Source organism: Ovis aries, chromosome 4 (assembly GCF_016772045.2).
Source record: "Ovis aries strain OAR_USU_Benz2616 breed Rambouillet chromosome 4, ARS-UI_Ramb_v3.0, whole genome shotgun sequence".
Classification (NCBI taxonomy): domain Eukaryota; kingdom Metazoa; phylum Chordata; class Mammalia; order Artiodactyla; family Bovidae; genus Ovis; species Ovis aries.
In genome coordinates, this window is record NC_056057.1 from 107,958,270 (window position 1) to 107,983,797 (window position 25,528).

At 48.9% G+C, this 25,528-nt stretch overlaps 2 protein-coding genes and 1 long non-coding RNA gene across 4 annotated transcripts in view; 2 read left to right on the forward strand and 1 right to left on the reverse strand.

Annotated features, from left to right (window-relative positions):
• CLCN1 (chloride voltage-gated channel 1) overlaps positions 1-2,773 on the forward strand; it is a 38,577-nt gene extending 35,804 nt beyond the window's left edge. For both annotated transcript variants that reach the window (XM_004008136.6, XM_027968891.3), the window contains one exon: positions 323-2,773. In XM_004008136.6, coding sequence (XP_004008185.4) covers positions 323-694 — 372 coding nt within the window. In that variant the 3' untranslated portion in view covers positions 695-2,773. The remainder of the gene's footprint in view (positions 1-322) is intronic.
• On the reverse strand, positions 2,317-11,880 carry FAM131B (family with sequence similarity 131 member B). The gene is made up of 7 exons (XM_027968892.3): positions 11,741-11,880; positions 9,142-9,251; positions 8,806-8,841; positions 8,446-8,539; positions 7,942-8,139; positions 5,771-5,914; positions 2,317-5,611 (listed from the first exon to the last, which is right to left on the reverse strand). Exons 1-7 carry the CDS (start codon positions 11,766-11,768, stop codon positions 5,139-5,141), a joined length of 1,083 nt encoding a protein of 360 aa, XP_027824693.1. The 5' UTR covers positions 11,769-11,880; the 3' UTR covers positions 2,317-5,138.
• LOC132659774 (uncharacterized) lies at positions 11,329-25,528 on the forward strand. Its single transcript, XR_009600554.1, has 3 exons — positions 11,329-11,442; positions 13,177-13,230; positions 13,857-25,528. It is a non-coding gene; the product is annotated as an uncharacterized LOC132659774 (long non-coding RNA).

A 25,528-nucleotide genomic window follows, 5' to 3' on the forward strand; every position in this document is an offset into this window, starting at 1 on the left:
AGTCACGGTCTCATGGGGGTGCCGCTGTGGAGGGGCGTGGAAAGAGCAGGCAGATGGGACGTGGCTGAAGGCAGCCTGAGGGTTGGGGACCAGGCGAAAGAGATCCTAGGTCAGGGCTCTTGAGATTTCACCGCTCTGCAGGTGAGGCTCTCTGTCCATCATGCCCCCGTTTTCCTTTTTCTGCCTTCCCCCTTCGATTCATCCCTGCCAGGCCATATCTTTCCCATTCCTTTTCCTCTGATTGTCTGTTTCTCCGCTCTCCTGTCTTGTCTTCTTTCCTTTCCTGTGTCTTACCCTCTCTCCCCTTCCCTGTGCTCCTCAGCTGCAGAAGGCCATTGAGGGACACACCAAGTCTGGGGTGCAGCTCCGCCCCCCTCTTGCCAGCTTCCGGAGTACAACTTCCACTCGGAAGAACACCGGGGTCCTGCTCCCTCCTGCAGAGGGCTGGAGCCTGCCTGAGGATGGAGCTGGGGCCATTGGGGCAGGGGACATGACCCCTGCCTCCCCAGAGACCCCCGTGCCATCCCCCTTCCCGGAGCGCCCCCTCTCCCAGGCTCCAGCCATGGCAGAGAGCGAGCTAGAGGAGCTGGAGCTGGTGGAGGGGCCGGGGCCCGAGGAGGAGCTGGCCGATATCCTTCAGGGCCCCAGTCTGCGCTCCACGGATGAGGAGGATGGGGATGAACTGGTCCTTTGACTACCTCCCTGGCCTCCTCACGAAGACTGTCCAGGGACCCAGCAGAGAGCGCACAGGGTGCACGGTGTGGGAGAGCGTGCTTCCTAAAGCTGGTGGGGATCACATCAATACACGGCCTCTCCTGGGAGTTTTTAAAAATGTGATCCTTGGAGGAGGAACTGGAATTTGGGCAGGAGGTAGCCTTGGTCAGTCATTCGGGCCATGCCCTCCTCTCCTCAGATAGGCGGGAGGGGATCTGTGCGAAGGGCCCCTGATATTCCATGGACTTCCTGAGTTTGCCCGTGTGTGGGTGGAGAATACCTGCCTCTCCCATGCATCCCCCACAACCCGCCCTCCCCCAGGAGGCGCCCCCAGTGTTCTTGTCCCAGTGACTTCCTGGCCTTGCGCATCCTCCCATCCGTTCTCCAGGGGGTGGGTTAAGGGAGACCCAGGATGACTGTGGTCCTGCCAGTGCCATGTTGGAGGAGGAGACGGGACCACCTCAGGGCCACATGGCCTCATGGCCCCCGAATGTACTCGCAAACTGTCCACAGCGCCTTCTCTCAGAGCCCTCCACCCTGTCCTCCACTTGCCCACAGCCACTCCCTGAAATTTGCCTCCAGACTCCATTCTGGCTCCTACTAGAAAGTGAAGTTGCTCAGTTGTGTCTGACTCTTTGCAACCCCATGGACTGTAGCCTACCAGGCTCCTCTGTCCATGGAATTTTCCAGGTGAGAGTACCGGAGTGGGTTGCCATTTCCTTCTCCAGGGGATCTTCCCCACCCGGGGATCGAACCTGGGTCTCCCACATTGCAGGCAGATGCTTTACCATCTGAGCTCCCAGAGTCTGGCCTCAATTCCTCGGGCGGGAAAAGGCCATTCCTACTTCCCCCTCCGTCCTCCATTTAGGCAGTGAGACATGGATGCAGAGCCTATTGGGGGAAAGAGCCTAGAAGAGGGACGGTCACGGGAAGGCTCTGTGTGGAAGGGGTAGTACTTTATGGCTCAACAGTCACACGGCCCTAATGGATTTATTTTACTCCCTCTGGCATCTCACATTACAGCTTCCTCACCCTCCGGTTTCCAGGTCACTCTGTCTCCCACTGTTGTCCTTGATCTGTCCTGCCCAAGGGTCAGCTCTGTCCTTGAGCTGATCTAGCCGGGGCTTCTCCTGCCCAGAACCAAGGCTCAGGGCAGCTGGGCCACTGGTTCACCCCTACACATCTTCAGGGCTGGTCCTTTGTATTCCTCTCCTAGAGGTTCAGTGTTGAAATGGCCCAGCTCTTTGATGCCTCCCGCACTTGGGAAGTCAGAAACCCTTATCCTCTCCAAGCCGGTGACAGGGAGCCTGCCATTACCCTGCCTTCTCTACAAGTGGTCCCAGGTGCTCCTGATCCCATCCCTAAGGCTTTTGTCCCTCCCTTCTTTTCAGTTCAGCCGCTCAGTCGTGTCGGACCCTTTCCAACCCCATGGACTGCAGCATGCCAAGCTTCCCTGTCCATCACCAACTCCCAGAGCCTACTTTTATGCCTCTTTTAATTCCCATCCTGGGAATTATCCTGTGCCCATCCCTGGCATCCTCCTCCTTCCCGCCCCATGCCCAGCCTCCACCGCCCCCCAAATAAGACACTCATAGCCGAAGGTGCCACCACAGTGTTTAGTGCCATTGAACACAGCCTGGAACCGTCTCCAACAGTACACCCCTTCCACCTCCCCAGGGCCAAGAGAGAGAGGCTGCAGCCTGGGGAGGGGGCCTCGCAGTGGGCCCTGGAGCCCCTGCTCCTGTTTATATAATCTATAGTATTTATATATATATTTATATATAATTCTCTCTGTAATATATGTCATAGAATCTCTCTTGGGCCTGGGGTGGAAATGTCACATTAAGAAAACATGCTAAGACTGGCCATAAAAATGGATATTTCCCAGACCTGGAAGACGGAGTATGGGATGTACAGGTCGGGCGCGAGGAGAGGTAATAACTCATTCACCAAGATTCCCTCCTTAAGAGGAAGGTGTGTGGGGGGTGGGGGGCGATGGGGGGGAGGGGAGGAATGGAAGATTGCTATTTTCCTTAAATAAAGTGAATTGAAAATGAAAGTGCACCCCCCCCAGAAGAAAATAATTTAGCAAGAGCAGTTTCATTCACAATGATATAAAAACAGCCCCGTTCTGGGGGCTGTCCTAAAACGTGCTGCACAGCCTTTAACCCCAAAGAAAAAGCAACCCTCCCCCACCCCCAGCAGCCTCTTCCGGCACATGCCCCTCCCCTCCCCCTAAAATAGGCTACAAGCAAACCCCATGCATCCTAGCCTCCAGCACCAGAGAGGCAGTCCCTCCCTTGGAAGAGTCTTAAGAGGGTCCCAGGCCAGCTCCTCGGGTCTTCTGCCTCTTCAGAGCGGAGGGGAGCTGCTTGCAAAGTGCAGACCCCTCCCCACCTGACCTCTGGTCTGCAGTGTTGCCAACGCCCCGCAGAGGCTGAGCCCCCGCTCACACTCACATCTGAACTCTGCTAGAGTCCTTCAGAGTTTTAGCCATCTTTTGGCAGGACTGGCAGGGACCGCTGGGCTTCCTCAGGGAAGGAGGAAGGCGAGAACACTGCTTTAGATGACCTTTCCTGACTCCACAGGGCCCTGAGCGGAAAAGGAAGTGTTGATGAATGAATCCGCTCCCTGGACTGGATGTCCCCTGCGGTCTGGGGGTGGAAGATGGGGCACGAAGCGGGTGAGAGTAAGGAGAGAAGGATGATGCCTTAGAGAGAGGGCAGGGTGCACAAGGTGAGGAAACAGGGACCCCTTGAGAGGAGACGGTGACCCTCAAAACCCCAAGGACCTGCAGCAGTAGGGGCAGGGTGGGGCCAGCAATGTCCGGTCACATGATCACACACAACCCGCAACACTTTGGATGAGGTGAGCTCACCTACCTGGGCTCACCCTGCCCACCCGTTTCCTCCCAGAACCACGACCTCGGAGGGTGGCCATCCTCCTCTCCCCCAGAAGACGTGGGACGTGGCCTCAGTTGCATTTCAGAGGCACGTGTGTATGCCAGTGGGGGCTTGATGGGGGGCAGGGTCGTACACGGACAGAGCCACCCCAGCGCTCAGCCTCCTCATTCTGCAGCCGGGGTGGCTCTCCACTCTACCCTTCAACCCAGCCCCCTGCCATCAGGCTCTGTGACAGAAGTCCTGGGGCTTCACCAGCTGCCCAGAGGTTCCCCCCCACCCCACCCCCTACCCCAGAATGGTGAGTCCGTGTGGGAGGGCAAGCAGTTTCAGGGGCTTATGCCTCATTGTAAACCATCCTGGAAGGAAGAATACCTCGTCCTCCTCTCTTCCTCTTCAGGTCTGGGGCGGGAGTGGGGACACCTGTGAGGTCCTCCCAGGAGTCCTGGGAGGAGGTGAGGAGGGGCAAAGGGGGCCAAGCACCCTTGCTGCTCCTCAACTGACACCAACCCCCTCCCCTGCCCCAATCCGGGGGGTGCCTGACAGCACCAGACCCCTCCCTCCACCCCCACTCAACCCTGAGTCCCCAAGAAGTTATAAAAATGTAGAAAAGGCAAAGAGAAAAGTGTAAACAGCTCCAGAGAATTAGGGCTGGATGGAGGGAGGCAGCTTCATGCTTCCTGTCTGGCCAGGACGCCAGCATTCCGAGTCTCCCCTTGGAGGGGTGGGCTGGGGCTCCCAGAGCAGGGGATGTTAGAAGGCAGAAAAAGGGAAGAGGAGCTGGAGCAGCCAGCCCTGGTGGGGGTCCTTTCCCAGGCCAGTGGGGTCCTCCCTTCATCCACTGGATATACTCAAGATCTCAAAGCACGTGGCCTGTGTTTGTCCCTGGTCTCACCAGTGACCACTGGGCCCCTGTGTGTCCCAGCTGCCATGTCCACCTCCTCCACGACCCCTCATCTCAGAAGCCAAGTTACCTCTGAGGGTAGAGACTCCACCCTCCCAGGGGACGTGGTCTGTACGTTGCTTCCCCCAGCCCCGGGTCCATCTAATCACATCAAACAGCCCCACAGGTCCGTGCCTCATAGGAGGGCTGAGCCTGGGCCACAGCCAGAGAAAAGAGTTGGGAAGAGCAAGAGTGACGTGGAGAAAGGAGGCCTTCAGACAGCCACAGTGCAGGCTTCTGGAAGACGAGATCAGGGAGCAAAGAACGGCGATCCAGGGCACGGCGCTCCTGTGCTCCGGATGCACACGGGGGCTCCGCTGCCGCAGACCCAGAAGCCCACAGGCAAGCGAAGTTCCGGGCCATCTTGGTTGCCCGGGCCTCAATTCCTGGACCTGTGGTCTCTACAGCATAAGCCCGGTTAAAATTGCACCCCGCCCCTCCATTTGGCTGGCGAGGACGCCTGGACTCATCAGGGTCGTCTTGCCCAGGTTTCACGCGCGCTGCTGGGGGAAGGAGGAAGGTGTGGTTGCAGCCAGGGCCCTCAGGCAGGAGTGGACGGCTGGGCGAGAAGTGGGAGGAAGCTAGTTGTTGGTCTCGCCTTCCTCCTCATCAAAGGACTGCACGCCTGAGGATGTGACGTCAGACACCTTCCGGCTGAGAGCGGTGGACATCTCGGGGTCCTCGCGTGGGGAGAGGGACTCCAGGTCCCGGCATCCCGCATCCTCTTCCTCCTCAGGGGCCAGCGGCCTCTTCTCCTCCTCGGCGGGGCCCCTTGCCAGGTCCACCCCGCCCACCCCTGGAGCCCAGTCAGTGTCTCCTCCCAGCAAAGACGACGGCTCCTGGGCAGAGTATCCAGAAGCAGGTTGGGAAGGTCCCATTTCATGCAGGCTGGGCTGTGAGTCATCAAATGCAGGCCCAAGATAGGATCCTGTGGCCGGAGAGGCAATGAGGGACTGGTCGCTCGCTTCCCAGGCATCCGATGACCCCAGACAGTACATGCCCTGGGACACATAGGAATGAGGCCAGCCATCCATCGGGGCTTGAGCGAGGGCATCTGGAAAGAGAATCAGGAAGGTTGGTGGGGGCCCAGGACATCATCAAAGGCAGTGACAGGAGCACAGAGAATTGAGGGTGACATGGGGGTGGGACGTGGCAGGCAATAGGAAAGCTGCTGTGAGCACAGAGTCTTAGAGAGGAACGGAGGTAGCCTCACCCTGACTCTCCATCAGCTCCTGGTAGTTGTCACTGTAGTTGCAGCCCAGGGTTTCCTGGGTGGAGTTGACACTCATGTCCTCACCATCCATGGAAGACCAGGCCATGAGTGTGGCCTCGGAGATGGCAAACTGTTCCATGACACCTGGGAGAAGAAAGGTAGTTAGCACAAGATGCCTCCAGGAAGCCTTAGACACAGGCCTGGGGAAGGAGCATCAGTGTGGTGCTGTCAATAGGAATATAACACGAGTCATTTGTGCAGTTTAAAACTGTCTGCTGCTGCTGCTAAGTTGCTTCAGTCGTGTCCGACTCTGTGCGACCCCATAGACGGCAGCCCACCAGGCTCCCCCATCCCTGGGATTCTCCAGGCAAGAACACTGGAGTGGCTGCCATTTCCTTCTCCAATGCATGAAAGTGAAAAGTGAAAGTGAAGTCGCTCAGTCATGTCCGACTCTTAGCGACCCCATGGACCGCAGCCTACCAAGCTCCTCTGTTCATGGGATTTTCCAGGTAAGAGTACTGGAGTGGGGTGCCATTGCCTTCTCCCTTAAAACTGTCTAGTAGTCATATTAAAATGAAAAAGAAACAGGTAAAATGAATTTTAATAATACATCTTTAATCTATATAAAACTGTCATTTCAATGTATAATCCATATACAAATTATTGAGATATTTTACGTTCTTTTATTCACACAAAGTCTTTGAAATCCAGTTGATATTTTGCACTTATGGCACGGCTCCGTTGGACTAGCCACATTTCAAATTCTCAGCCACATATGGCCAGCGGCTACTGTATCGGACAGGACAGTTTTTGTATATGCCCTAAAACAAGGCAAAATCATGGGTGACTTCCCAGGTCAGACTTAGAATTCCTAGGGGAAAGAGTTGGGGGGGGGGTCTTCTGGTAAGATATCATAAGGGATTAAAATTGAGGATTTCCAGAAGTTTATCTTTTTTAGGAATGGTAGCTAGTGCTAGGTAGTCAAGGCCAGAGGAATCTAAATGGGAGGGATTGTAGGTCTACAGTGGTATCAGGCTGAAAGTTTAAGGTCTGGGATGGCAAGGGAGTGGGGATAGAGTAATGAAGGTGCATAGACTTGGGGTTCCCATGCTAGTCAAAGCCATGAGTAAGTTGAAGCTTACTTTGCTAGCTGCCCTGCATTACCCCCTACCTGTTCATCTCCCCACCCCACTGGTGTTTCTTCTGCCATGCACACCACCGGAGCTTTTTCTGAAGTATGTTATTGAGATCTGCCACCAAGGCTTGGCCAATATTGATGTTATTTAGTTGCTAAGTTGTGTCCAACTCTTTTTTGATCCCATGGACTGTAGCCCACCAGGCTTCTCTGTCTATGGGATTTCCCAGGTAAAAACACTGGAGTGGATTGCCATGTCCTCCTCTAGGGGGGTCTTCGAACCCATGTCTCCTGCATTGGCAGGCAGATTCTTTACCTCTGAGCCACCAGGGATGCCCCTGGTTAGTGTTGTAAGTACATCATATGCCTGCCTCCTACCTCTACTGAATAAAAGCTCTTCTGTACATACCCTCTCCTCACCCAGGTCCCTTGATCTTCTGGTGGTTGTACAAGTAAGTTGTCTATAAGTGAATCCATGACAGCAAAGTGCTGATGCGCAAAGGCTAGAAGTGAACCCCAAGGCTTTTCTTTCTTTTTCATCATAAAACATAAGTAGAGACAGAGACTATTGAAGTCTAAGGCCCCTGCTTTTTTTTCCCCTGTTAGAGGGAATCCAGAGATTGGACAGTTTTAACGTGGGAGAGAAGACATCAGGTGGACCCACAATCTCACGTTAATTTCCCTCAACTTCTGAGATGACAATAAAAAATAAGTTTGAGGGACTTCCCTGGTAGTCCAGTGGCTAAGACTCCGGACTCCCAATGCGAGGGTCCAGGGTTCGATCCCTGGGAACTAAAATCCCACATGCCACAACCTAAGACCCAGTGCAGCCAAATAAAAACAAATATTAAAGAAAAAGTTTGAGAGCACTTATCAGAATGAACAAGTCAGAGTCCTTGAAATTCAAGCTAGCTGGGAAATGAAGTCTGAAGGTCATCATACAGACAGAGTCAGTCCTACCACAGGGGACCAGGTTGAAGAGTGGGTCTTGGCCATCCTGAAAAATGTGTCTCTCGAGGGGCTGGGGAATAAGTACCTGCGAGGAAGCGGGCCTCCTTCTCCCCGTCGCTGAGGTCGGAGTAGGCATCTGTGTCCCTGCGGACGGCCTCGTGGCTGTGCTGCGGCTGAATGGCTGGTGTCTTCCCCCAGCCCTGCCACTCAATCATGTGGGCCACTCGGCCCTGTCCCATGGCTGTGGGCTTTGTCACGTGGTCCTTCATGCTTCTCGAAATCCCTGAGGGGCCAGACATTCCCCACGTCCTCCAGACCATCACACAACAGCTGTACCAGATTCCCTCCAAACCCCGTTATCCCCACCCTAGCCCCATGGGATGCTGTCTCATGAAAAGGGCAGGTTATGCCCTGAGACACCGTATATGAGGGGTGGTCTGGAGGGTTGGAGGGGCTTGACAGAAACGGCAAACAGGCCCGGAGTATGGGGATGAGGGTGTGTTTTCCAGGCCTGAACCCCAGGGAGCCTGAGGCCAGAAGCCCACAGGTAGTGTCCTGTCTGAAAGCATCCCCAGGTGGGGAGTCTCACCTGAGAACGATGACTTGGCCAGGGCCCCAATGCCATAGGCGTTCGAGTTTCGCTTAAGCTTCGGAAGGATGGAAGTGGTGTCCTCCATGGAGAGCTGGGAGGGGTACATGGGAAATGGGGCAGAGGGATAAGAGAGTATGGGATGCTTGTATGTTCAGAGGAAGGATCTGAGCTAGGACGGGTGATAGGAAACCCTGATACCCAGGAGGCCCACCTCCCAACCGCTCTTGGAAGTTTGGGGGTATGTAAAGAACGTGAGAGCTTCCAGGGCCCATTGGAACCAGGGACCTCTGTGATCTATAGCAGGCCTACAGGAGAGGAGTTAGGGGGGAGGTCAGGGGTGGGGGGAGCTGCACTCACATTGATGCCATCCCAGGAGAAGTCTGTCCGGGTTTGCTGCAAGGAGAAGAGGAGAGGGGGTGGGTACCCGGGACACTTCCTCAGAGGGCCTTCCAAAAGTGTGTGAAGTAGGGAGGGCTTTTCTGAGAGTCACACCAGGAACTTGGGGTCTCGGTATGGAGCACTGGGCTTATATTTGAGGAACAGAGGAGGAACATTCAAAAGAGTCAGTCTGGGAGCGGGTCTGGGATGTTATCCTGGAATTCAGGGAGATGGCTGAAGGACCGGGTTCGGGGGTCTTTTTGAGCTCTTTCAGGAGGGCAGCTGAGCAGGGGGGTTGGGAGGGGGAGGGCTCACCTCGGTGGATGGCCGATGAAGGCTGCTCCCGTGCAGCGAGCTGGTGCTGTCCATGTTGATTTGGTCCACATCCTTCAGGCCCTTCCAGTCCACGGCGATCACCTCATTTCCTATGGTGGCCAGATGGTGAGTTGCGTCCCTTTCATATCCCCCCCCGCCCCCATGCCCACCCCGATGGCCCCTCATTATTCTTTTCCTCCAGAATTCTGATGCCACAAGTGGGGGGCCAGCCCCCCTCCCCTCCCACAGCCACTCTCTCTACCAATTGCCTATTCCCCTCTACATCTCCACTCACCCCCAGTTTTTGGCACGCTGAGCTCAGTCAAGGACAGCACACTTAGGAAAAGGGTCCCATGAGCTTATTTGTTGCTCTTGTTTAAATGGAAGGGCCAGTGGCTGGGTTTTAGCAGGAAAACAGTTCTCCATTCTGTCTCAAGGGATCTCTGAGGGTTTCTTTATGGGAGTGCCTGGGTTCTGTACTTTTCCTCTATTAGGTCTCTACAAACAAGGGCAGAACTTTTCCGGGGCCAAGCCTCCCTCCTTGTTGGCTTTATTACATGTGAGGTGGAAGGATTGCATCTTCCCTGGTTGGCCCTCCATGGGAGCGGGTGGATTTGTATGAGAGTAAGGAGATTTGGTGGGGATAGAGGTGAGAGCTGGGTGTGTTCACCTAGAATCAATGAGAGCAGAGGAGCAAAGAGATGGGATCATTCTACCTGACTGTGGGAGACGCAGGCTAAATGAAAGAGAGAAGGGAGCCAGAGGAAGGAGAGCAGGGGGCTTTGAAAAGCAGAAACTAAGGGAACAGGAATTCAAGTCAGAGAGAAGACAAAAGACAATGGGAGTGGACGGAGTTTGAGGGCTGATGGGGAAACTGGAGGGCCTAGGAGGACCGTCATTGTTCAGCTCAGGCCAGAGCTCCTCGTACATGGAGACTGCTGGTGTGAGGGCAGGGTGTGCCTCCTGGAAGGCTTGGGGAAGAATCACTTGGGTGGTAGATGCTGGGCATTCAAGCATAAAGTTTTTTGATTCAGAGTTTAGGATTAGGGGTCCACTCTTGAGAAGGGGGGAATTGACTGTGATCTTGGGTGGCAGCAGGAGGTACTGGGTGTGTAAGGATGACATGGATGCTGCAAGCCTAAGGACTGTGGTTGACAGGTCTGAGAGAGGAAGGACCCTTACAAAGCGGGCACTTTCTCCCTGGGGCTACAGGCAAATGGTGCCATGGGTCAGAGCAGAGGAGGTGTCTGGGAGGGAACAGGAAAGACGACGTCTGGGCAAATGGAGCGGAATGGGGCAGGCAGGGAACCACCTCTGAGGGGAAGGGAGATGGGGAGGGCAGAGTGGGAGAGAAGGGCTGGGGGAGGTGGCCTTTGCAAGTGAGGGAGAGCTGAGTCAGAGTCGCGGGGGGCAGGGAGGGGGAGGGAAAGAACCCCGAACAGAGGTGAAAGCAGAGTGGGGCAGGGGGTGGGGGTGGTAATCCATGGGAATACATCCGTCTCAGAGAAATCAGGCTTTTGGAGAGTGAGTTCGTTTGCAATAATAATACAAATTATTCTTTCAGCCTGAGGTCACTGGGGCATGCAGGCGGGAGAAATTGGGAGTTGGAAAAATTGGGGGGTTGGGGAGAGGGTTGGATCAATCTGTTGAGCTGTGAGAGCGGAGTGGGTGCACTGGGTAGGGGAGAAGAGGTGGTAGCAAGGCAGAGGGGAGAAGTCTTAGGAGGCGCCTCGCTTCCTTCCTCAAGCCAAAGGTAAATAAAGAGCCGGCCCCGCCCCGCCAGCCCCGCCGACAGGTGCAGTCGGGTCCCCGGTTCCCTCCGCCGTCGGCCCCACCCTCCAGGGAGCCGGCTCCGGACCCCTCTCCGGCCCTCTAACCGCCCCCCGCCTCCTCCGATGTCCCCGGCTCGTCCCCTCTACCCCAGCCCAGCGCGGCCCCATTCCCTCCGGGCGTGGAACCCGTTGCCCTCCCGGAGGCACCAGGCTCATCCCGCCCCCGCCCCGGAGGGAAAATGCACGTGAACAAAGCAAATCGGGGGAGGCAGGGACGACAGAAAAAGGCAACGGAGAAGGAAAGAGATGGGGGCAAAACATCCAAGCCGGATGGAGGCGGGGTGCGGTGGGTGGATGGGTGGGGGGGCGCGTGCGAAGGAGACTCGGGGCTGAGACTGAGGCTGGGGGGTCCTTTGAAGGGGGCGCTGCTCCGGACACGGAGTGGGGAGAGAAGGCGCTGGGGAAGGCAGGGCCTGGAGGTGGAGGGTGCAGGACGGGAGAGTAGAGGAGAGCCACGGAGAGGATGCCGGTGGGTATGATGGAGAGGGACCGCGCCTGGGGGAGGGCGACGGAAGGAAGCTAGAGGGAGACGGATGCAAAGAGCCCGGAGGGATGCAAGCCCAGGAGGCGCGCGCGAGGAGAGCGGGGAGAGATGAAGGCAGGGACCGCGAGGGCTCGGAGGGAAAGTGAGGAAGCGAGGCCGGACCGGGCGGGTGCGGAGAGAGGGATCCCGGGGAGGGGCGCGGGGCGCGGTGGGGGAGGGGGCTGGAGGACCGGGCCGGGCCGAGCCCTGCCTCCGCCAGCGCCCGCGCCGCCGCGGTACCCACCCACGGTCCGGGAGCCGATGCAGCCCATGGCTCCGGGCCTCCAGGCCGGGCCCTCACCGACGCGGGGCGGGCGCCGGGGGGAGCACCGGGAGCCGCGCCGCCGCCCCAGCCGCTCTGCAGCGCCGCGGCCGTCTCCGCTCGGCTCCGCTCCCCCCTCCCCTCTCCATCCCTCCCCGCGGCAGCCTCCGTCGCCGCCGCCGCCGCCGCCGCCGCCTGGCTCCCCCGCCCCGGCTCGGCTCGCGGCGGCGGGGAGGGGGCGGCCCGGGGATTGGCTGCGCCGGCGCCTCCCGGCCCTTCCCCCGACCCCGCCGCTGCACTCCCCGCCGCGCTCCCTGGGGGGAGCCTCGCCGCCGCTTCCCTCCCTTGCCCTTCTCCAGCCCCGCGCGGGGGACTGCTCGCCCGGTCCCCGCTGGGCTCGGGGCGGGGTAGAGGCGGGCGGGGGTGGGGGGAGGCTGATGGAAACCCGGAGGATGCCCGCCTGGGGTCTCACGAGCCGGGCGGAGAGCCCCGGGCCCACCCTTCGAATCTGGGGGATTGATTTTGAGGGTCGAGCTTGGGGATGCCTAGAGAGAAAGTGGAATGAGAATAAAGCCTGGATTTATTGGGCCTTGGCCGCCAAATTCCGCAAACACTTGTTTTCTTCCCGGGGTGGCCTCGGGGACAAACGGGAGCGTGGTTGGACGCGGTTGGAGCTTCCTGTTCGCTGTTTTATGCGCCTGAACAGATCGCGAAGTCTTTGCAAGCGGATCGCGTGTTAGACTTCCCAGGGCTCGGCGCTCCCGGGAAAGTCGGGCATGCGGGGACGGTGCAGATGACCTAACTCCAGGTCTGATTGGGGAGGGGGAAATAGAAGATCCTTCAGTCCCATCTCCAGGCTAGCTAGAAGACAGTTTTATATCCAATGTAACTTTTCTGAGCCACGATCCTCTCTGACAAATGAGCACAACTGTGTCAGAGGCGGTCTAGAGCCCGGAGGATTGAAGTCTGGCTGATGGGGTCGGGTGAAGTAGGTACTAAGGGCTTCCTGGGTGACAAGGGTCAATGGGCACTATAGTAACAGCAGGGAAGAAATGGAGTCCAGAAAAGTCACATGAGAAAGGAGACACCCGTTTATGTAAGCCCAACTCGGTGAGCACAAATGTCAGAAGCAAATGCTAATCCAGGCTCTGCTTTCACGTGCCTCCTGATGTTGTACAGGGAGCAGGGCAGTGGACCAGGGGAATCTGGTGTGGGCACGGGACAGGGAGAGAGACCAAGTTTCATGGGTACAATCTTTTAAGCTTTAAATATGAATCGGAAGCGAAACGTTAGAGTGATAACCACTACATTCTGTGGAACCCCAGATGAGAGATATGGGGAAAGAGACTAATAATTTAATTGCAGATTTGGGAGATAGGTTGATGGAGACGGAACTGACCTTTGGTCTCTCTGTGCAGGAAGAAATAAACCGGATCTACATCTCTAGAACCACAAGAGAAGACAGAACAGTGGTCAGTAGCCTTAGATTTTAATCGCCTTGTGTATTTTGTGGCAGGATTTGCTATCTTAGTTTGACAGTGGAGGGAATTAGAAAGTATTCTCCCCCTGGTCAGCTTTTGTTGGTTATACACAAGAAGAACAAGGTGGATTTTGCCCTCCTGAAGTATAATGTCTAGCTGCAAAGGAAAGAAAGTAGAAAGATAGTTTTTTAAAAAAGATGAAGAAACAGCCTCCATTACTGTAGTAATGCTCGAAAACTCCTGTTGTTTGAGCAAAGAAAGCACTGACTCTCCAGGTCAGAAGTCATGAACCAGGTGGCCAGCTCTGCTTTCGCCTTCTCACCTGAAGCTGTTCTTCCCTTGGAGTGCTTTCTGATTCTACTATTCTCATGAGTACTCTGGTCCAAACATGGATAACAAGCCCCTCCCTGGGTGCCCTTAGCACAACTGCACATGGTTGTTCAGTCACTAAGTCGTGTTTGACCCTTCTCAGCCTCATGGACTGCAGCATGCCGGGTTTCCCTGTCCTTCACTATCTCCTGGAGTTTGCTCAAACTCATGTGCATTGAGTTGGTGATGCTATCTAACCATCTTGTCCTCTGCCACTCCCTTCTCTTTTTGCCTTCAATCTTTTTCAGCTTCAAGGTCATTTCCAATGAGTTGGCTCTTTGCATCAGGCGGCCAAAGTATTGGAGCTTCAGCTTGAGCATCAGTCCTTCCAATGAATATTCAGCGAAGATTATTTAAATCAAGTCGACTCCAAGTCTTGAAGATTTAGTCCCATCCCATATTCTGTCTTAAAGGTGTTTCCAGCATCAGAGAAAAGGAATCTATCAGAGGCACAACACTAATACGCTTCCTTCTTGTACTGAATCATCTTACTTCTCACCATTTAGAGACATTCTCCCAGTCTCTTTGCCGTATTCTGAGCCAAGGTCAAAGACTCTAGTTCTGTTATGAACAGGAACAACCTTTCTGGAGGACAATTTGACAGTGCAGATCAAAAAAAATCTTTAAAATATGCATTACTATTCTTACTAAATTGTGACACAGCAATTCCATTTATAGAAATAGTCTAAGAAAATAAAAATAGAATGTGGACATAGATTTACAGCACCCATCGGAGCACAATTTCATAATAATTATAAAGACTGTACACAGCACACATGTTGAACTGTAGGGATGAATTAAATAAATCATGCTATATGCCTATAATAGAATATTATGCAGCCATTAATACTATCTTATAACTGTATTTGTTGAAAATTACTCATGATCTATTGTGATATTATAAAAAAGCAGGCTATAATTATGACAGTATATCAATTTTGTTTGAAAATCACACACACACACACACACACACACACACACACACACACACACAGATTCTTCTGCCTTTTGTCAGGATTTCCTTCCCGAATAATTTATGGGATTCCTTGAAGAAAGCCTATGTTTTACAAATGTCCAATTCCACTCATCAGTCACAGTTTGACTCTCAATGAAATTACAATATTAATCAGTCCATTCCCAAAGTCTAAAAATATAGGACTTTGGCAGAATGCCCCAGTAAGGCACTGGCACATCCTTATTGGTTCCCTCTGGGGCGCAACCCCAAGGTGAAGTGATGTTTCTGTCTCCACTGTGGTTGCTGCTTTGTGCTCCTGATCTCTTGTGGATAGAACTTGGACGGAAGGAACAAACCAATTTTAGAGACAGTACTGCTGAAAATGGGGACTCTCGCCCCAGAATCTATGGACAGAATCCACAGTCCATAACCTTGGATGGGAAAAAAAGGTGTTATGCTCACTAACTTGTCATAGAAATTCTCTCTGCGCTTGTTAGGATTGCCGGCCGCAAGTCGTGGTAATACTAGAAGTGCTCTACTGTGTCTTTATCAGCCATGAAAAGTGCAGATGCTTCCATGTTGTTGCACAGTCACCAAGTCCTGTCTGACTGTGTGACCCCATGGACTGCAGCACACCAGCCTTCCCCATCCTTCACTGTCTCCTGGAGTTTGCTCAAACTCATGTCCATTGGATGGCATTGGTGATGCCATCCAACCATCTCATCCTCTGTTGCCCCCTTCTCTTCCCGCCTTCAATCTTTCCCAGCATCAGAGTCTATTCTAGTGAGTCAGCTGGCCAAAGGTGGCCAAAGTATTGGAGCTTCAGCTTCAGCATCAGTCTTTCCAATGAATATTCAAGGTTGATTTCCTTTAGGATTGACTGGTTTGATCTTGCAGTCCAAGGGACTCTTAAGGGTCTTCTCTACCACCATAATTTAAAAGCATCAGTTCTTCAGTGCTCAGCCTTCTTTATGGTCTAACTCTCACATCCATATATGACCACTGGAAAAATCATAGCTTTGACTATAGAGACCTTTGACTAAATGTTAGCAAAGTGATACCTCTGCTTTTTAACACGGTATCTAGGTTTGTCATAGCTTTTCTTCCAAGAAGCAAGCATCTTTTAATTTTGTGGCTGCAGTCACTTTCTGCAGTGATTTTGGCATTCAAGAACATAAAATCTGTCACTGCTTCTACTTTTTCCCTATTGCCTTGAAGTGATGGGACCAGATGCCATGATCTTAGTTTTTTTGAATGTTCAGTTGTAAGCCAGCTTTTTCACTCTCTTCTTTCACCTCTATTAAGAGGCTCTTTAGTTTCTCTTCACTTTCTGCCATTAGAGTGGTATCATGTGCATAACTGAGATTGTTGATGTTTCTCCTGGTGATCTTGATTCCAGCTTGTGATTCATCCAGCCCAGCATTTTGCATGATGTACTCTGCATATAAGTTAAATAAGCAGGGTGACAGGATACAGCCTTGACTCACTCCTTTCCCAGTTTTGAACCAGTTTGTTGTTCCATGTCCGGTTTTAACTGTTGCTTCTTAACCCGCACACAGGTTTCTCAGGAGACAGGCAAGGTGGTCTAGTATTCCCATCTCTTTAAGAATTTTCCAAAGTTTGTTTTCATCCACACAGTCAAAGGCTTTAGCTTGGTTGATGAAGCAGAAGTAGATGTTTTTCTGGAATTTCCTTGCTTTTTTCTGTGATCCAACGAATGTTGTCAATTTGATCTCTGGATCCTCTGCCTTTTCTAAATCCAGCTTGTACATATGGAAGTTCTTGGTTCACATACTGTTGAAGCCTAGCTTGAAGGATTTTGAGGATTACTTTGCCAGCATGTGAAATGAGCACAATTGTACCACAATCTGAACATTCTTTGGCACTGCCTTTCTTTAAGATGGAATGAAACTGATTTTTTTCCAGTCCTATGGCTATGGCCGAGTTTTCCAAATTTGCTGGCGTATCGAGTGCAGCACTTTCACAGCATCATCTTTTAGGATTTTAAATAACTCAGCTGGAATTCCAATACCTCCACTAGCTCTGTTTGTAGTAATGCTTCCTAAAGCCCACTTGACATCATACTCCAGGACGTCTGGCTCTAGGTGAGTGACCACACATCACGGTTATCCAGGTCATTAAGATCTTTGTATTATTCTTCTGTGTATTCTTCCCACCTCTTCTTAATCTCTTCTACTTCTGTTATGTCCTTGCTATTTCTGCTCTTTATTGTGCCCACCTTTGCACGAAATGTTCCCTTGGTATCTCCAGTTTTCTTGAAGAGATTGTCAGCTACAGATTGGTGCTTGCCAAAGACCTTTGCTGTCTGCCTCTGTGGGGGCTGAGTCCTGTGCTGCGGCAGCCTTGAAGGGAGTTCAGGGTGGAGAAAGAAGCACTCTGTGCTCTAGGGAAACTGGTGGAACAGGTCTTTGGATAATAGTTAGATATTTTAGGAACTGATTTCATAATCCCAATCTTCGCATCTCCTTGTATCTAGAAAAACACTAAATCCATTCATGGTGACATCAGCTTCTTATGACTAGTAGAAAACCTTTTGTAAGATATGTGCTTGATTGTGTGAACTCCCCCTTCCCCAAAATCACATATACTGACCTGCTCCCAGTACTTTTTTGAAACAGTTTCTTAGAACTATCTGAGGTGCTGTCTCCCAGACTGCAGTCCTCATTTTGCCCCAAATAAAACTTAACTCAGAACTCTCACATTGTGTATCATTTTTTGGTCAAGAGTTGTGGTGACTGATGAAGTGACCCAGACTGGGCTTCCCTCCTTCGCCTGAACTCTATGAGAAAACACAGCTTTGGTACCGGCAGCAGCCCCTTGCATCTATCCTCCTGCTCACGGAGGGAGACCAGATGAATCTGGGGAAGTGTCTCCTGGTTCTCAGATCTCCTGTTTTAGTTGATGATCCTGAGTTTTACTTGGCAGTGGAGCAGGTTACATGCCACCTTCCAGTTGAAAGATACTGGAGCATACTTACTCATGATCTAGATACTGAGTGGGGCTTGGTTGAAAGATATCACGGTTGCTTAATTGCAGGAGACTGAGTGGGCTGTGCTGAGTAGTTAGGTATGAGGCTGATTGGATGCTTTTCCTCAGTTCGGCCTGCAAACACAGAAGCAAGAGGCATTACCAAGCAGCCACTAACACTCCAGCCAGGGCTATGTATGTACAAAATTAGTACTTGCAAGTACCTATTTCATTGAGGAAATTATACTAAAGGAGATCTCAACCTAAAGGATCCAAATTTGGGGTCCTTTTGATATTCCAAAATTGATATTTTTGCAGGCACAGTTAGAAAAAGCCAGCCATAAGATCAGACTGAATGGAATGCTTACTTTGATATCTAGAAGATCCTAAAGGAGGAAATGATAGAGTAACTTCTTTGCAGGAGACCAACAAGTTGCTTGGAAATATATGAGAACTAAAAATGGCCACTTGCACTGACTCTGCCAGGTCACAGGTCTAGGAGGACTGACTGGGAAGTCATGTTTGGGGGGTTTTTGCCATTTGGATTTGGATTTCTGGGCATCTCTTTGCCATTTGTTTTATTTGGAGTGTGACTTCCAGCTGGTGAGGATCTGGCTTGGTTGGTTTGGTTTGGTTACTTTGATCTGAGCACACAGATTGGTTTGAGCACACAGACATCTGGTCCAAACCGCATGAGTTAAAAATGAGAAGCGCTTCCTCTAAAGTTTTACATCCCACCTGGAAGCCTCTTGGGAAAAATTCTAAATGACTGGTCATCCTATAGCTATGATCCAATGATAAAGAAAAATGGCTTGAAAATATTAGATCTCTATTGCCACAGTATGCGAAAATGGATTGAAGTTCCCTTATGTCCAGGACTCTTCTCCTGTGATCAACAGCCTAGGGCTAATCAAACTAACACTCCCACCTCCCCAGAGGGACAGTCCTTGCTGGAACCACTCTGCCTTTGTTATGAGGGCCTTCTGAGCACTATCTGGTCTAAAATTTTGGCTATGAAACTATGGCCACAGAAAAATAAAGATGATTTTTGACAGTGTGATCACAGTATTCTTTAGACTCCAGAGAAGGTTGATTAAAACTTTTTTGAAGTTGTCCTACTAGGACAAGATGCTTTTCTCTTCCTGTGCCTTGAGACCTTGACTCTCAGGGACACTTATCTAGACCATCTCTAATTCCTGAATCTGAAGGGGAAAAAAGAAGGAAAAAAAGCCTTTAAAAATTTGTCTTATTCCAACTGTTGTAAACTAGTGAGCTTTGTATTGTGATATCTAATTCATGGCTAAGTTTAGAAAACAAAGCTATGCGATCTCTTGTTGTTTCTGTTTGGATATATGTATGAAAGTGAAGTCGCTCAGTCGTGTCCGACTCTTTGCGTCCCCATGGACACCAGGCTCCTCCGTCCATGGGATTTTCTAGGCAAGAGTACTGGAGTGGGTTGCTTTTCCTTCTCCAGGGAACTTCCCAACCCAGGGATCGAACCCAGGGATCGAACCCAGGTCTCCCTCATTGTAGACAGATGCTTTACCGTCTGAGCCACCATCAACAACCTCAGATATGCTGATGATACCACTCTATTGGCAGAAAGCGCAGAGGAACTAAAGAGCCTCTTAATGAGAGTGAAGGAGGAGAGTGAAGAAGCTGGCTTAAAACTCAATATTAAAAAGATTAAGATCATGGTATCTGTTCCTATCACTTCACGACAAATAGAAGGGATTAAGGTGGAAGCAATGACAGATTTCCTCTTCTTGGGCTCTAAAATCACTGTGGATGGTGACTGTGGCCATGAAATTAGAAGACAGTTGTTTCTTGGCAGGAAAGATATGACAAACCTAGACAGTGTATTAAAAAGCAAAGACGTCACTTTGCCGACAACATCTGTATAGTTGAGGCTATGGTCTTTCCAGTAGTCATGTAAGAGAGCTGGACAGTAAAGAAGAATTGATGCTTTTGAACTGAGATGCTGGAGAAGTCTGTTGAGAGTCCCTTGGAAAGCAAGGAGATCAAACCAATCTTAAAGGAAATCAACTCTGAATATTCATTGGAAGAACTGATATTGAAGCTGAAGATTCAATACTTTGGCCACCTGATGTGAATAGCTGACTTGCTGAAAAAGATCCTGATGCTGGGAAAATTTGAAGGCAGAAGGAGAAGAGGGTGATAGAGAATGAGCTAGTTGGATGGCATCACCAATTCACTGGACGTGAACTTGGGCAAACTCTGGGAGATGGTGAGGCTCAGGGAAGCCAGGTGTGCTACAGTCCATGGAGTCTTGAAGAGTCAGATGTAACTTGGTGACTGAACAACATGTCTCAGTATGTGTCTTTATTTTGGATATTGTTCCTGAGGTTAATTCGTAAATGAGTTCTATTTAACTGGCTTAAAGAAAAGTTGGCACTTAAAAGCAAATAATTCTAAGCGCAAGAGAAATTAAGCTAAATTTGGATTTCAGGTTCATGTGAACTGGGAAATATCCAGTATCAAATTGACACTTGGTATTAATGTTTGATGATGTATATGTGTCAGTACTCACACTGACAGTTGAGATGTCTTTGGTAACTAACAGGACAGAGCTCACATGTGACGCCAGAGAATGCTTCCTTATTGCCTCAGGCTCTGCCTGTGGTGGAAAATTGGTTGAGATTTAATGTACTTGAAAGTATGCGCTTGCAAATTAAATCTAAATATATAGAAAATCGGCCAAGATAAATTTTAGGACCCATCATATGGGAAATATTCAGTACTGAATTGATATCCGCTAATGAAAGTGGTTTAAGCGTGTTGGTTTGATAATATAGACATGTCTAGAGTTATCCATATTAAGTATAATATTTCTGTTGTGTGTAAGTTTACTAGAGGTCAAATAAGACCTCATTCTGTTATGAATTTGTCAACAAAAAAAGTAATTCAATGTGGAGAAAACTTTAAGGAACCTAAGATATGTGTTTTCGGTAAGAGAAGATATGAAGAATATATATACCCAGTGAGACACTGGGTAAAACATATATATATATACATGTGTATATATATATATATAGACACACATATATACGACTTCCCTGGTGGCTCAGACGGTAAAGCGTCTGTCTACAATGTGGGAGACCCGTGTTCGATCCCTGGGTTGGGAAGATCCCCTGAAGAAGGAAATGGCAGTCCACTCCAAGACTATTGCCCAGAAAATCCCATGGACAGAGGAGCCTGGTAGGCTACAGCCCATGGGATCGCAAAGAGTCGGACACGACTGAGCAACTTCACTTTCACTTTCACACACACATATACATATATACTGAAAAGAGTTATGCATGTCAGGATTTCCTGAGACTGGATTGAATTTAGTCGGATAAATGAACTTTTTTCCCCTGATAGGATTCTTTTCTTTTTTTTAAACCTTGAGCTTTTGATTTTATATTGGGGTGTAACTGACAATGTTGTGGCACTTTCAGGCGAACAGCGAGTGGACTCAGCCATACATACACATGTATGCGTTCTCCGTCAACCCCCCGTCCCATCCAGGTTGCCACATAACATTCAGCAGAGTTCCACGTGCTGTACAATATGTCCCGTTGGCTATCCATTTTCCCTATAGCAGTGTGTACATGACCTTCCCAGAGCCACTAACTATCCCTTCTCCCTGGCAACTGTAAGTTTGTTGTTCTCACTAAAAATCGTTTTATAAGTAATTTGTGTTCATTCATATCATTTCTTTTAGATTCCACATAGAAAGGGCATCATATGATATTTCTTTTCTCTGTCTAACTTACCTCACTCTGTATGACATTTTCTAGGTCTATCCATGTTGCTGCAAATGGCATTATTTCATTCTTTTTCATGGCCGACCAATATTCCATTCCATATATGTACAACAGGATTTCCCAGTGGCTCAGTGGTAAAGAATCTGCCTGCAATGCAGGAGCCACAGGAGGCGCAAGTTCAATCCCTGGGTCTGGAAGATCCCCTGGAGGAGGGCATGGCAACCCACTCCAGTATTCTTGCCTGGAGAATCCCATGGACAGAGGAGCCTGGTGGGCTATAGTCCACAGGGTCACAAAGAGTCAGACATGACTGCAGGGACTGAGCTCACACACAGGCATGTATGTGCCCATCTTTACCCATTCCTCTGTCGATAGATACTTAGGTTGCTTCCATGTCTTGGCTGTCAGAAACAGTGCTGCAATGAACACTGGGGTGCACAGATCCTTTCGGATCATGTTTTTCTCCAGATACATGTCCAGGAGTGGGATTGTAGGGTCATATAGTAGCTGTATTTTTAGTTTTTTAAGGAACCTCCATTCTGTTCTCCATAGGGGTAAATGAATCTTGTCGAGAGTAAGCTGAGACTTAAATTTGGTTTTTTCTTTCTGTTCAGAGAAAAGTTTTCTTGGAATGCCATTTTTGATAACAGATTATATGAGTTTCTTTGCCTTTAAGGAGGGAACGGGGCAAGCCACAACCTTTGTAAGTATGACATAACCCAAAGACATTACATAGACTGATTAGAAGCAAAATGGGTGGACTAGTCGACTTCCACTAGACCTTGAGCCTCAGTATATGCTCTTTGTAACATCAGCAGACTAAGTGCCCCACAAGTAGGTGGTGGCACAATTTAATGTAAAGAAACTTTTAGATAAAGAAATGTAAATGAAATAAAAATTTTTTTTAAGATAAGGAAGCTTTAAGGAAAGAAAATACAAATAAGAGCTTTAGGTGAACTTTTAGAAATAACTACATTTTAGGATCTCTCCAGATATTCAACAAATTGACAGTTAAAATTGTGCTAATGTAAGTTAAGTGATAAGTTCAAAATAAGTTTAATTGAGTAAATGAACTTTAAAAGTAAGCTGGTACAAAACTTCAATTTGGCTTTTCTCTCTGTTAAAAAGAGACAAGATTTTAAATTGCCATTGATAACAGGTTTTTAAGTTTCTTTACCTCTTAAATGATCTGTTCTGTATTTGCCTTTGAAATCATTTATTATTACTTTGGCTAAATGAATAACTATTTTTCACAATGACCCATGCTCCTATCTGAGTGTCCTAAACCCTTTTGATATTTATTGACAAAACTTCCTTAATCAAATTCTAATGAAGTACTTTTGACCTCTAGCTAAGATTGGTATGCTTCAAAGGGCCTCTGAAACATCCCAAAGAGAGATATTAAACTAATTAGGTTCATTTGGTACGTTGAATTGCATGGGAAGTATTGTGAAATGAGTAATAAATCTCCTCAGGTTATATAGCATGATAAATATTACTAATATAGATATCCTAGAAATCATATGGGATTCCTAAAATTCTAATATATCCTGGTAAAATTCTAGTTACTATCTTAAACTGTTGCCACAGTCATAATCAAGTTCTTTGTCAATTGCATTGTAATCAGATTTTTAAAACATGCCTTCTTAAGTCTTTTGTCATTATTGACAGTTATGGTTTTGTTCTGATGTTTTTGCAAAAATGCTTCCTCTTTTAGAAGATTTATAGAAAGGACCTTTGGATAAACACAAGTTTCTGACTTTCAGACCATAATGCTGAACTAGGTAAGAAATAAAAAATTAATGGAAAACCTGATGGCTTCACAAAGATTAACAAAAGGACTGAATGAACAAATATGCTTATAACTTTCATAGTTTCTATCTGGAAAATTACTGGTTTGAATCTGTGTTTTTCAAGTGTAATAAAGTCTTCTCAATTTAATTATAACTTATAGAAATTTGGTAACTTATAATTTATAACTTACAATTTTGTAAGCAAAATTGAAACATTTATTTTTTCTCTCTACCTTATCTGTCCAGAGATTGAAAACTGTTAGGTTTCCAGTAGCTTTAAGTTAGGATATCTATAAGTTAGGAAGGCCATCTCACTAACAGCTACAGAAATCTCAAGGAATTTTGGTGACCTTGAGAAGGGAGGAGTTCACCTAGATCTGGTAGACAAAAGCCCTTGGCATTTCCTAGCTCTGAGAGTATTTTTTTTTAAGTATAGTCCGACCTTCTTTATAAAAGTTTCAGCAAAGCAAAAAAAAAAAAAAGTCTATGATCAAATATAGTTATGTAAATCATCAGGTTGAGTTTATTGAAACCAGACATTTGGCACACAAACGAGTCTTAATTTGGTTATTTTTGGTTAAAAACAAGGGTAATTTTAGGAAGAAAGATGTTTTAAAGAATGTTAAATCCCAGTTAGTTGATGGAGGTGTGTATCTACTAAGACTCATTTCCTGGATAGTTCTTTGCTGTTATGGTGTGTGTGTGCTTAGTCACATTAGTCATGTCTGACTCTGTGACCCTAGGAACTGTATGTAGCCAGCCAGACTCCTCTGTCCACGGGATTCTTCAAACAAGAATACTGAAGTGGGTTGCCATGCCCTCCTCCAGAGGATCTTCCTGACCCAGGGATCAACCTGGGTCTCCTGGCAGATTTTTAAACTGCTGAGCCACTGAGGAAGCCCTGTTACTGTATATTAATGTATAATTTTGATTGAATTATTAGAAGACACTCCAAGTTTGTTTCTGAAGCTTATCTCAGTAATCTTTGGATGAAGATCAGATGCCTCACGACCTGCAACCAAGACTCCAACCAGGATGGAAAGACTTTTTAATCTACTTACATGCTAGTAAAGTAATGCTCAAAATTCTCCAAGCCAGGCTTCAGCAATACGTGAACCATGAACTCCCTGACGTTCGAGCTGGTTTTAGAAAAGGCAGAGGAACCAGAGATCAAATTGCCAACATCCGCTGGATCATGGAAAAAGCGAGAGAGTTCCAGAAACACATCTATTTCTGCTTTATTGACTATGCCAAAGCCTCTGACTGTGTGGATCACAATAAACTGTGGAAAATTCTGAAAGAGATGGGAATACAGACCACCTGACCTGCCTCTTGAGAAATCTGTATGCAGGTCAGGAAGCAACAGTTAGAACTGGACATGGAACAACAGACTGGTTCCAAATAGGAAAAGGAGTACGTCAAGGCTGTTTATTGTTACCCTGCTTATTTAACTTCTATGCAGAGTACATCATGAGAAACGCTGGGCTGGAAGAAACACAAGCTGGAATCAAGATTGCCAGGAGAAATATCAATAACCTCAGATATGCAGATGACACCACCCTTATGGCAGAAAGTGAAGAGGAGCTAAAAGCGTCTTGATGAAAGTGAAAGAGGAGAGTGAAATGTTGGCTTAAAGCTCAACATTCAGAAAACAAAGATCATGGCATCTGGTCCCATCACTTCATGGGAAATAGATGGGGAAACAGGAGAAACGGTGTCAGACTTTATTATTTTGGGCTCCAAAATCACTGCAGATGGTGACTGCAGCCATGAAATTAAAAGACGCTCACTCCTTGGAAGAAAAGTTATGACCAACCTAGATAGCATATTCAAAAGCAGAGACATTACTTTGCCGACTAAGGTCCGTCTAGTCAAGGCTATGGTTTTTCCTGTGGTCATGTATGGATATGAGAGTTGGACTGTGAAGAAGGCTGAGAGCTGAAGAATTGATGCTTTTGAAGTGTGGTGTTGGAGAAGACTCTTGAGAGTCCCTTGGACTGCGAGGAGATCCAACCAGTCCATTCTAAAGGAGATCAGCCCTGGGATTTCTTTGGAAGGAATGATACAAAAGCTGAAACTCCAGTATTTTGGCCACCTCATGCAAACAGTTGATGAACTGAACTGAACTGAACTGAACTAGCTCATGCACAGTGAAATTGAAGGGAATTTGACTGTTGGATTAATTCTTACTTCTAAAGGCCCCTGCACCGGACTGGTCTGTAGAGAGGACTGCTGACCTCAAACTCACCTTCAAACGACACTCAAACAGAAGAAACTGCACTATGCTAGGAAGAGAAGAGAATGACGTCAGAAGTGGACAGCTTAGCCAAGATGCTGGACCTGATTTTTATGATCATTTATAATGTTTTCTTGACTCTTTTGACCTTTGCATATAAATAAAATGTTTTCTATCA

Coding starts and splice junctions, on each gene's coding strand:
- FAM131B (XM_027968892.3), bottom strand. CDS start 11,768: ATGGGCTGCATCGGCTCCCGGACCGTGG. Junction 9,252..11,740: donor CATCGGCTCCCGGACCGTGG/GTGGGTACCGCG, acceptor TGGCCACCATAG/GAAATGAGGTGATCGCCGTG. Junction 8,540..8,805: donor TCTCCTGGGATGGCATCAAT/GTGAGTGCAGCT, acceptor TACCCCTCCCAG/CTCTCCATGGAGGACACCAC.